Source organism: Microtus ochrogaster, linkage group LG3 (genome assembly GCF_000317375.1).
Source record: "Microtus ochrogaster isolate Prairie Vole_2 linkage group LG3, MicOch1.0, whole genome shotgun sequence".
Classification (NCBI taxonomy): domain Eukaryota; kingdom Metazoa; phylum Chordata; class Mammalia; order Rodentia; family Cricetidae; genus Microtus; species Microtus ochrogaster.
The window spans coordinates 47,814,586-47,827,263 of record NC_022029.1 but is presented as its reverse complement, the minus strand read 5'-3'; the positions used below and the strand labels follow the sequence as shown (position 1 = coordinate 47,827,263).

The 12,678-nt window shown below is 42.6% G+C and overlaps 1 protein-coding gene across 1 annotated transcript in view; it reads right to left on the bottom strand.

The window, feature by feature from the left end:
• Lancl2 (LanC like 2) overlaps positions 1-12,473 on the bottom strand; it is a 42,565-nt gene extending 30,092 nt beyond the window's left edge. The window contains exon 1 of the mRNA XM_005360888.2: positions 11,253-12,473. Coding sequence (XP_005360945.1) covers positions 11,253-11,456 — 204 coding nt within the window. The 5' untranslated portion in view covers positions 11,457-12,473. The remainder of the gene's footprint in view (positions 1-11,252) is intronic.
• Positions 12,474-12,678: the final 205 nt, after the last annotated feature.

The following is a 12,678-nucleotide window of genomic DNA, read 5'->3' as shown; positions in this document are numbered from 1 at the left end:
TGCTGGAGTCAGTAAGTTACCCTAGGGGAAGGTCAGTGTGGTACCTTGAACACAGTCTGAACATGGAAAATGACAACTCAACTATGCTGCAGCCTAGTCTTCATCACAAACATACCCACCTAAAAAAGGAAATGAGACCTAACAAATAACAACCAACTAACAAATTCCTGAGAACAAAAAAGTGCAAACTGAGCGCAAAAAGACAGCCATGAAGAAGACACCAGAGGACGGATAGATCCCCTGTGCTCAGGGATAGGTAGGATTAATCTAGTAATTCAATCCAGTCTCCATAAAAATTCCAACGTATTTTTTCATAGAAACTCAAAAATAATTTTCAATTTCATATGAAAACATAAAAATGCAGGTCAGCTAAAACAATCCTGAATAATAAAGGAACTGCTGGAAGTATTGCCATCCCTGACCTCAAATGTTACTGTGGAGATATAGTAATAAAAGCAGCATGGTATTGGCATAAAAACAGACATGAGGTTTGATAAAGAAGGAAGAAGTACACACTGGGGGAAAAAGAAGACAGTATCTTCAACAAATGTTGCTTGTCAAACAGGATACCTACATGCAGAAATATGCAAATGAATTTCCACTGATCACCCTGCACAAAACTCAACTTCAGATGGAACAGAGATCTCAACATAAGGCCAGATACACTGAACCCGGTAGAAGAGAAAGTGGGGGAAAGTCTTGAACTCATTGGCACAGGAAAGGGCTTTCTGAACAGGACACCAACATCATTGGCACTAATAATAACAACTAATAAATGGTACTTCATAAAGTTGAAAAGCTTCTACACAGCATTTGGACAATGCAGCAGCTTACAGAATGGGAAAATAACTTTAGCAATTATTTATTTAATAGGTTAGTATCTAAACTATATAGAGAAAAACTGAATATCAAGAAAACAACTTAATTTTAAAATGAGATACTCAACTAACCAGACTTAGAAACACTTCAATGTTCAACATCCCTAACCACTAGGGAAATGCAAATCAAAATTATATGTTACACCAGTCAGAATGGCCAAAATCAATATGCAAATGATAGCACATGCCAATGAAAATGCATGGAAAACATAACACTTTCAAAACAATCCTGAGCAAGAAGAACAATACTGGAGGGGTTATCATTCCAGATACAGAATTACGGAACTATAGTAGTAAAAATACCATGATATTGCAGAAAAAACAACATGTTGACCAATAGAACAAAATAGTACTTGGGTACACATAATTACAGTCATCTGATAGTTGACAAACATGCTAAAAGCATACACTGGAGAAAAGATAGCATCTGCCAAAACTGGGTCTGGGAAGACTGTATGTCCACAAGTAGAAAAATGAAATTAGGCCCTATCTATCACCATGCACAAACCAAACTTCAAATGGATCAAAGACTTCACTGTGAAGCCTGAAAGGCTTAACCTCTAGGCAAGAAACAAACAGACAAGCATACACACAAACACCGTAGGCAGCACCTTACAAGACAGACGTGTAGGAGAGGATTTGTGAATAGGACCCCACCTGCCGAGGAATCAAGGCTGACAACTGACAAGAGGAACCTCATATAACTTCTGGGCTCTTTAGGAAACAAGCAAGCAAGCAAAAATTAAGCTTACAAAGTGTGTGAGACCCTTTGCCAGCTATACATCTGACAAACGATTAATATCAGGAATGCACAAAGAACTCTAAATACAAAGAGTTGAAAAATGGGCCATGGATCTGAACAAAGTTCTCAGAAGAATAAGTAAAAACTGCTAAGAAATATCTTTAACATGTTCATTGTTCTTAGCAGTTATGGAAATGTACATCAAAACAACTTAGAGATTTCATCTTACCCTAGGCAGTATGGTTAACACCATCAAAACCACCTACAACAAATGCTGGACAGGGAGCAGGGAAACAGGAACCCTCAGCCACTGCTGGTGGGAGTGCAAACTGATGCAGCCAGTCTGGAAATAAGAAAAATCTCAGAAAGCTAAAAATAAATCTCCCATATGACCCAGTTATGCCATTTCTTGGCATATGCCCCGAGGACTCAGCACCCTATTCTACTGATACTGTGCTTAGCCATGTTCATTGCCACTATACTTAAAATAGCTAAGGAATGAAAAGAAACCAAATGGCCTTAAATTAATAAATGGACAATAAAAATAGTCTATATACACAATGGAATACTATTCAGCTATAAATAAAAATGCCATTGTGACATTTGCAGACAGGTGGCTAGAACTAGAAAATATTAAAGTTAGTCAGCTACCTCAGACCCACATGGATAAATATTGCATTTCTTTCTCATCTTTGGATCCCAGCTCCAAATATTTAGATGTATTGTCTAAGTTAGGGTTTCTATGACTGTAATATAACAGTGTGATACAGTCAGAATCACTACCACATCAGAGTCCATCACAGTAGAAAATCAGAGCAGGAGCCCAAACAGGGCAGGAAATTATAGGTAGGAATTGACACGGAGACTATGGAGGAGTGATGCTTAGTGGCTTGTTCCTCATGGCTTCATCATTCTAATAACTCCATGACCAGCTAGCTACTCGGGGATGGCACCATGTACTTGAGCTGAGTAATCCCATATAAAAATTCACTATAATCTTATGTATAGGTTAAGAAAAGCTGGCTAGAAACAAACCAAGCTAAGGCCAGACACTCATAAGAAAGAATAAGAGTATGTGTGATTCATTGATTCATTTGGGAGCTTGGTGACAGGCCCCAAGAGTAAAGAGAAAAGACTAAAAAGTAAAAAGAATAAAACAACCAACTACATGTGTCCACTTCTCCTTTCATTTCTAGGGCCCTATATGGTGCAGACCCATATGGGGGCTGTGCAGGCTGCCTCAGTTTCCATGAGTTTATATGTGTGCTACCCATGTTGTATCTAAAAGGCCTTGATTTCTTGGTGTCCTCCAACCCCTCTGGCTCTTACACTCTTTCCATTTCCTCGTCCGTGAAGTTCCCATGAGTCCCAAAAAGTGGAATTTGATGGGGGAGAGCCCTAAAACATCTCTCGCTCTCTGCATGTTGTCTGTCTGTGGGTTTCTGTATTTGGTTCCATCTGCTGCAGGAGGAGGATTCTCTAATGGCTAAGCAATGAACAGATCTATGAGTATGACAGAATATCAGTATTTGTTTCCTTGATGTCCATTTTTTAATCTCTTTATACAGTTTTAGATACTTAACCCTCTATTTGACGTGTATTTAGAAAATCTTTTCCCATTCTGTAGCTTGCCGCTTTGTCTAAAAAATGATGTCCTTTATTATAAAGTAGCTTTTCAATTTCATGAGAAGTTGTCTATTAATTGCTATTCTTAGTGTCTGTACTATTGATGTCCTTCTGTTCAGAAAGTCCTTTCCTGTGCCAGTGAGTTCAAGACTGCTCACTACTTCTCTTCTATCAGATTCAGTATAGTTGGCTTTATGTTGAGACCTTTGATCCGTCTGGACTTGAGTTCCGCACGGGGTGAGAAGTGTGGTTCTATCTGCATTCTTCTACATGCAGCCATCCAGTTTGACCAGCACCATTTGCTGAATAGTCTGTCTTTTTTCTGGTGTGTATTCTGGCTCCTTCATTAGACCTCAGGTGTCCACGGGAATGTGGACTTTAATTCCAGTGATCTACATTGTCTGTTTTTATGGCAATACTGTGCTGTTTTTTACTATAGCTCCACAGTACAATTTGAGATCAGGGATGGCAACACCTCCAGTAGTTTTTTTATTTTTCGGGATTATTCTAGCTGTCCTATTTGTTTGCTGTTGTTGGTTTTGAGGGTTTTTTGTTTTGTTTCTATATTCACATATGAAGCTGAAAATTATCCTTTCAAGTTCTGTGAAGAATTGTGTTGGAATTTTGTTAGGGACTGCACTGAGTCCATAGTAGTATGACCATTTTTACTATATTAATCCTATCATTCTATATGCATGAGAGATCTTTCCATCTTCTGATATTTTCTTCAATTTCTGTATTCAACGTCTTAAGGTTTATAAATACCAGTTTTTCACTTGTTTTGTTAGAGTTACCCCAAGAAATACATTTTTGAAGCTTTTGTAAAGGTGGCTTCCCTGATTTCTTTATTAGTTCATTAGTCCTTGGTATATAGGAAGGCTACTGATTTTCTGTGTATTAATTTTCTATACTGCTACTTTGCTGAATGTGTTTGTCAGCTGCAGAAGTTCCCTGGTGGAAGATTTAGGATCACTATGTATACTATCGTATCATCTGCAAAACGGATACTTTGACTTTATCCCTGACTATCTGTACCCCCTTTATCTCCTTCAGTTGTTTTATTGCTCTAGCCAAGACATCAAGTACTATACTGAACAGATATGGAGAGAGTGGACAGCCTAGTCTTGTTCCTAGTTTTAAGGGAAATGCTTAGAGTTTCTCTCCATTTATTTTGATGTTGGCTATGGATATGTGCTTTCTGCAAATTGCCTTTATTATGTTAGGGTATATCCCTTGTAACCCTAGTCTCTCCAGGACTTTACTAAAAATTTTTTTTGGTGTGGTTTTTCGAGACAGGGTTTCTCTGTGGTTTTGGAGCCTGTCCTGGAACTAGCTCTTGTAGACCAGGCTGGTCTCAAACTCACAGAGATCCGCCTGCCTTTGCCTCCCGAGTACTGGGATTAAAGGCGTGCGCCACCACCGCCCGGTACTAAAAATATTTTTAGAACTTTTTTTTTTATCTTTTTCTTACTTGATGGTTCCTTTTCTTCATTATTTTTCTTTAGAGCAGTTATAAAACATTTTTCTTAATAATTATATTTAATTCTAGGTGCAGTTAGTTTGCCCCCTCCAGCAGCAAATACACATTTCTTTTCCTTTTTTTCCCCTTCTGGGAGCTTCAGTTCACACCACGGTGTCAAGTGCAAAGCTGTGGGTCTGCATTCAGAGGGCACAGGTTCCCCAACTCAGTGTCTCAGGGCAAAGGACTGTATGAGGGGCACATGATTAGAAATGAGACAGCAGATGGGGGGGGGCTGAAGACGGCGCCTCCAGCTTTTAAGAGATGCCTATGCACTTCTACCTGAGGGCTTTCCGCAGGTGCATGGCCCTGGAACCCGGAAACGTCAGCCATATTGTGGCTGAATCATTAGAGTTGCAACCCTCCTCACCAACACCATGATGGTATCAAAAGGACAGAGGTGGGATGGGCATATAGACTCGGGTGGTTCTTAAGCATACAAATCTCCCCAGTCATGTTCTTGAAAAATATTCAAGATAATATTTTTTCCTATGTGCCTCACAAGAATAATAAGGGGAGACCATAGTTTCTTAGGTTTGGGGTGAGAGCTGCATTCCTAACAGGTATCTAGTTAGTGCTGATGCCCTTGACACACAACCCTCACTCTGACAAGGATTATAGATGAGACCCTTCCATCCATATCCCCGCACCCACACACTACTCTTCTTCACTTTGTACTTCAATTTCTCTGGTTTTAAGATATGGAATCTCATTTAAGTTTCTCCTGCTTGGATTCTAACTCCTGAGCTCAAGCCATCTTTCTGCTTCAGCCACTTGGGTAGCTAGAGGCTCACATACCCATCTGCGCATCTGGAATAAATTATATTCTCTTGGCAACTGAGAAGTACCGATTTCCTTATATTTTGGTTTGGTTTGGTTTGGTTTGGTTTGGTTTGGTTTGGTTTGGTTTTTTTCAACACAGGGTTTCTCAGTAGCTTTGGAGCCTGTCCTGGAACTAGCTCTTGTAGACCAGGTTGGCCTCGAACTCACAGTGATTCGCCTGCCTCTGACTCACAACTGTTGGGATTAAAGGCGTGTGCCACCACCGCCCGGCTTCCTTATATTTTTATAATATAGATAATTAAGATGTCAAATACATTTTAAAATGGAAGAGAATCCATTAAATTTTTTAAGCTATGGAAAATTAAGTAGCCATAAAATAAACCATTTCCAATAGTTCAAGACGATCAAATTACAAATACAAAGTAAAAGTTTCTCTAATTTCATTCTTTTCTTCAGATTAATCAAGTCTTTCAAAACCGGGCCTCTTTACTCTTCAGTCTCAGATTCTGTGAGAGCACACTTTCGTGTTTTGTGTCTTCTTGACCACTCGCTGTCAGGAGAGGCTAGCTGCTCTGTCATGAAGGCAGCTCTTGGCAAGACCTGCGTGGTGAGAAACTGAGCCCTTGGGAATGGTGAGGGGGTAAGTTGGTACAGGCACTTGCTGCCAAGCCCAGCAACCTGAATTTAATTCCCAAAAACCACATGGTGGAAGGAGAGAACAGAGAGAGAGAGAGAGAGAGAGAGAGAGAGAGAGAGAGAGAGAGAGAGGGAGGGAGAAATATAAAAGGGAAAAAAGGTAGTCAACTGAAGCCATCAGCGAGTAGCTAGTACATACGGCCTTCCAACAACTGTGTGAAGGAGGGAGATTATCTTTACTTTACTGAGCTCTGGAATGGTTGCATTTTCGTGACAAGCCCTGAGTCAGAACAACACAGCTAATTACAGTATTGTGAGGATCTGGATTCCTCACCTTCAGACACTGTGTGAGATAAGTGTTTTATAAGTTGCTAAATTCAGGGTAATTTATAGTCCAGCATCAGATAACTGCTACCCAGAGCCTTGTCCTTGTGTGCTCTCTCGGTCCTAGCAGTACAGGCTGTTCCTGATGTCTGCTATTCCTATATTCTCCAGAGTTCTCTTTATTCCTTATGAGACATTTCTCATTACACCAATCTCATTATAGTTAATAGCAATCAATCCTTTACATTAATTTCCTCTATCAAATTTGGTGCAGGTTTCCTCCCCCAATACCACAAAATACCACATAAAACTGATGCTGCTAGTTAAAAAACCATCTACCCTTCATAGCTACTGGATTACTTGTCATAACCAGTTCCTGGAGCTCAGTAGCTCTGAACCAGATGGACATAGCAATTTCAGGTAAAGAGCTGTCAAGTACTAAAAGTGTTACAGAGAGAAACTACTACGCCAGGCTCTGCTTTCACAGTATCTGACCCTTCCCCTTCTAACGTCTCCTTTTCATTTTCAAGGGCAACACAACTCTGTTTCACTTTTTCTCTAGCTCATAATCAATCACAGCGCTGGTACGACACCATCTTCATCACTGTTCAATTGCTGTGAAAAGACATCATGACAAAGGCTGGTTACAAGAGCATTGGGGTTGGTCACAGTTTCAAAGGTTAGTATGGTTTTCATTACAGCAGAGATCTTGGCAGGCAGGCATGGTGCTGGAGCAGTAGCTGAGACCTCACACCCCATCCACAGGCAGAAGACAGAAAAACAAGGAAACTGGCTCTGGCCTGGGCTTTTGGAATCTCAAAGCTATATACAGCCAACATCAAACTAATGAGAAAAGCTCAAAGTATTCCCACAAAAACCATGAACAAGACAAAGATCCCTGTGCCCTACAGTCCTCTTCAACAGAGTGCTTAAGTTCTTAGCTAGGAGTAATGTGACAGAGAAGGAAATAAAGGGACACTAATAAGAAAAGCCAAAGGTGCCTCTGTTACCAGATGATGAACCCCTATACAAAAGAGACCGATAGAGACTTCACCAAAAAACTCTTGATTGCTGATAAGCACTTCCGGCAAAATGGCAGTATACAAATCTAACACACAAATCAGTAGCCTCCCTATTTACCAATGACAAACATACTGAAAAGGAAACCAAGTAATTAAACCCAGTCACACACACACACACACACACACACACGCATAAACACACAGGCATGCATGTACAAAATACCCAGGAATAAATCTAGACCTCTACAGTGAAAACTTTAATAAGGCCCCAAAGAAAGAAACTAAAGAAGATACTAGAAAATGGGACTACCCGCCCATGCATATGGATTGGGAAAATAAACATTGTGGAAATGCCCATCCTACCAAAAGCAATCTACAGATTCAATGCAATCTTCATCACAATGTCAAGCAATACTTTACAGTAACAGAAAACATAATGCTAAAGCACATATGGAAACAAACAAAACAGGATAGTCATCCCAATCCTAGTGGAGGCAATGCCACACTTAATTTCAGTTTTACCTCAGAGCCATATTAATAGACATGTCATGGGGTTCAGACAAAACATGTAGATCAGTGGAGTATAACAGAGAACTCAGGGATAAAACCATGTTATTTCCTCTACCTGGGCTTCTTATTGTTGTTTGGGTTTTTAGTTTTAGGTTTTTGGGGGGTTTTTTGACAAAAAAATGCCAAAATCTCACTGGAACAAATGGTGTCACGTGGGAAGCTGATTAAGTCCACAGGGAGTGTGTATTATTGACATGACCAAGGCCATATCAAAAACTCCAGTGACTCTTCCCCATGTCAGAATCAGGGAACTGGCAAAGGCTTTCCCTGTTCCAAGAATGGTGTTGACAGTATTTGCAAAGATCAACATCTTCCTCCCTGAATGACTGCAACCTCAGATTGTTCCCTTGCAGGGAATCCCAACAAAGACTGGCCAACCACCTCCTCATTCAGCAGCATATGCTAAACCCACCTCCTCACTCAGCTCTATATAACAAACCCACTAAAAAAAGAAAGAAAAGGACATGACTGCTCCTAGGTATGGTGGAGGGAAATTTTTATTACAGATACATGGGAGAGCATAGTCAGACACAGGGACATCTGGGAGAGTCCCAGAGTGGACATGACCCTAAGCTGGACCATATGGGGAGAAGGGGAGGGGAATAGAGAGGGGAGAGGGGGGAACCAGGTGCAGCAGCCAGAAGGTCCAAAAGAGAGTACCTGAAAAGGGCCAGGTAACCAAAATGGTTGGATTATATAGGAAGGGCAGCCCAGTCCCTGGGCTTGAGAAGTTTGCGGTAGAGGGTGGACTATGCCAGCCAGGATGGCCCTGTAACCGATAAGGACTGAGCACTACAGGGAGAATCTGGCGGCCAGTGTTCACTTTGATATGTTAAATAGGCACCCCAGCCTTTGTCCCAGGTTTAAGACCTAACATCACCTCCACACTAAGTTCTACATAACACATGAACCAAATCTGGACTGATGAGACCAGTTCTCCACACAGCGCCTTTCTGTAATAAGTCTGTTGTTTCTCCATCCCCCCATTGCCCCACAAGGTAGTCCTAAAGCTGTGCAGGTCGTGGCAGTGCTGGGAATCTTGGGTATCAAGTTTCAAAAGAAAGAAATTAGATCTTCACCTGTCTCCTGCACAAAACCACCTCAACATAAGACTTGACATTCTAAAACTATCAGAGGAAAAAGTAGGGAGTAAATTTCAGTGTGCAGGCACAGATAAGGACTTTTCAAACAGGACTCCAGCAGCATAGGCATTATGACCACAGTCAACAAATAGGGTGGATCTTAATGACAGCCCATGGAACAGGAGAAAACCTTTTCCAGCTATACATTCAAGAAGATTATTAGTGTCTAGTGTTTGGAACATACAAAGACCTAAAAAGCAAAACAAACTAAAAAAAAAAAATCACCCGAAACACCAAGAAAACACACAACAATTTTTTTTAAAAAGCTACGTAGGATTGGAAGAGCATTTGCTGCTCTTGCAGAGGATCCAGGTTTGGTCCTAGCACCCGCACAATTGCTCAAAAGGGTCCAAAACTGCATTTGCAGAGGAACCAGCACCCTCATCTGACCTCCTCAGTACTAGGCATGCACTTGCAGGAAAAACACTTCCACAAACTGACTTTTTTAAAAGGTAGAGGTGCCTGTGCACTTCTAAAAGTAAGTTCTCAAAACAAGTACTACAAATAGCAAACATTTTTTTTAAAAAGGGTTCAACAGCCTCCGCAATGAATGACACGCAGAGTGACATGCAGATTAAAATTACCCTAAAATTCCATTTTACCCCAGTCAGAATGCCTATCACCAATACAAATAACAAGGGCTAGCACGGTTGTGGAAAAAGGGGGGGTCCTTTTACAATGTTGGGGAGAGTGTAATCTGGTGCAGCAAATTTGGAAATCAACCTAGAGGTTCCTCAAAAGTTAAGAGATAAAAACAGCCTAATGTGCTGAGCACACTGGGGCCTGTGTTTAATCCCAGCACTAGGGAGGCAGAGGCCGTGGGTATCTGGGAGTTCCAGGCCACCCAGGAGCTACACAGAGAGATTCTGTTTCAAAAATAAATAAATAATCCTTTAAGACAGTCATAGCACTTTTGGGTGCTACAAGTAACAGATGAAAGCTTGGCCCTAAATAAGCCATTTGTACTACACCCTCTAAGATGTGGGAAAATTGGGGAAGAACAGTTAGAAAAAAATGCAAGAGCCAGAAGATAGGGACAAACGGGAAAATGCTAGCCTCTAAGATAGGACACAGTCAATGTAACAGTGGGCTCTGAATTGCTAATTATTTCACTGGATGTGCACAACAAGGGCCCTCCCAACAGTCATGGATGGGGAGGAGTTCAAGGGACCCTAACCCATAATGCAGAACTATCAGGCTGACTCTGGAAGAGGAGTAGCCATTGTCTTCAGTTGTGTACCCTAGAGAATCCACCGGGTTCCAACGGATAATTCACACAGACGGTCAAGCCCAGGAAGACTCAAACAAACAAACGATGTAAATGTGGAGGAAGAGATTAGTAGGGGAGGTAGCTTTAGAGGGGGTAAGGAGCCAACAGTGGGGTGGGAGCAACCAGAATGGATTACATACATGTATGAAATTGTTAAAAGAACAAAATTAAGGCTGGGCGATGGTGGTGCATGCCTTTAATCCCAGCACTCGGGAGGTCTCTGTGAGTTTGAGGCCAGCGTGGTCTACAAGTGCTAGTTGCAAGGCAGATTGGGCTGTTACAGAGTAACCCTGTCTCGAAAAACCAAAAGTCTGAACTCCAGTCACCATGCTTAATCTCGTATGCCGTCTTCTGCTAAAAAAAAAAAAAAAAAAAAAAAAACACGAACAAAATTAATTAGAAAGATTAAATAAGGTGTGACTTTAGCCTTTTCCAAGTAAGGGCGTGCCCACAGACAGGTGTGGTAAAATCTACTAACACCAACAATTCACTTTTTAGTCCCAAGAAACAACAAAGTGCCCATCAGAGTGCTTCAGTGGCCAAAAGATCCAAGTAATGTCTATCAGATCTCGAACCCACCGCCCGGTCGCCTTTTCCCAGCCTCTTCGGCTGGACAGACACCAGACGGGACGCACGCCGATGACGTCATCGCACCCCAGGGCGTGGCCGCCGGACGCTACCATTGGCGGAGGTGGCCTCACCCTCCCAACAGCTGGTGCGGGGCCTGGCAGCCAACTCACCTTCCCGTTGGGGTGGAAAGGCAGGCCCGGGTCGTCTGTGGTGGGGAGAGGGCAAGCACGGCCCGTTTCCTCCGCAGCTCCAGCGGCGAGCCCCGCGGCGGAGGCGGCGGCCTCATAGTCTGGGAAGGGATTGGGGAACGCCCGCTCCTCCATCTCCGCCTCTCCGAGGTGCAACTTGAGTCTCTTTGACATGGTCTCGCCCATGTCCGCGCGCTTTCCCTGCTTAAGAGCTCAGGGCACGGCGCGCAGGCAGGGACAAACCTCCTGCAAGGCGTTTAGGCCGGGGCTGCGCGGCGAAGCCTCCCTGGCGGCGGCTGGCTTGCACATCTGGATGCGGGCAGCCGGCGCGAACCTCCAGCCTTCGCCCGTCACGCCCTCCCAGCAGCCGCTCGCAACCTGCCCGACCGCCCCGCAGGCCCGCAAAGTCTACCAGTTACCGTCGTCTCTCCGGTGGCTATGTCCTTCCGAGAGGGTCTACAGAAAAAGCGCTCGCCCGCGAAGCTCCCGTTCCGGTAGGAAAAGCCTGTAAAGATGGATGGGTTCATTCAAAGTGTGAGCGGTTCTCAGACCGGGGAAAAGCGCATCTTCAGACACTCCATCAACCAGACTGCTTTTTCACCAGCCCAGCCTTGCCGACCGTCCGTGTCCTCGGCTCCTTTTTTTTGTTTGTGGTGTGCCACTCACAGGAACAGCAGCTGCTTTGTTTGATTTTAAAAAAATCTCTTCTAAAGAAAGAATTTCAAAACGGCCTAAAGCAGTGAAAGGGTAGTCTCCCGAGGGAGGGGGCATACAGTCCCTCCCATTCATCACCACCGGGAGGGGGGTTGCTTGGAGGAGGAGCCACAGGCCTTGGTTTTGTTTTATGTTTTATTTTCATGCTCTTTGTTTTGAGTAAACGCACATCTTTGCTAACAAGGATTAATATGGAAGAATGCTTATTAATCATCTAAATATTTTATAGACTAGAGAATTCCATGGTCACGTAATTAACATAATTGACCTGCAGAATAACACGGATGTCAAAGAGGTCCCAAGCAAATAGATCTTCGCATTTCTATAATCTCAATGTATAATGCAGAACCACAGCCTTTATTGGTTCTGTGTTTTCTGCAGTGTTTACCTAGAACCAAATCTGTGTAATGATTTCTCTTAAAAGGAAATATCTTATTTCAGTTTTCTTTCATGTAATAAACGTTGGTACTTGGTGTCAAAATGTTTCTGCCCCTTGGCGAAATCAACATACACACACACACACACACAAGAATCATTGAGCAGCCTAATTGTGTAATCCCCCTAGTCCAAGCTAGGTACATATTAATATAATGCCAAAGGTAACATGATGGAAAACTACGAAGAGCAAAGATTTCAGTCACCCGCACCTTTGACCTCAGAATGGAGTAAAGTGGAGGGTTTAGATTTTCATGCC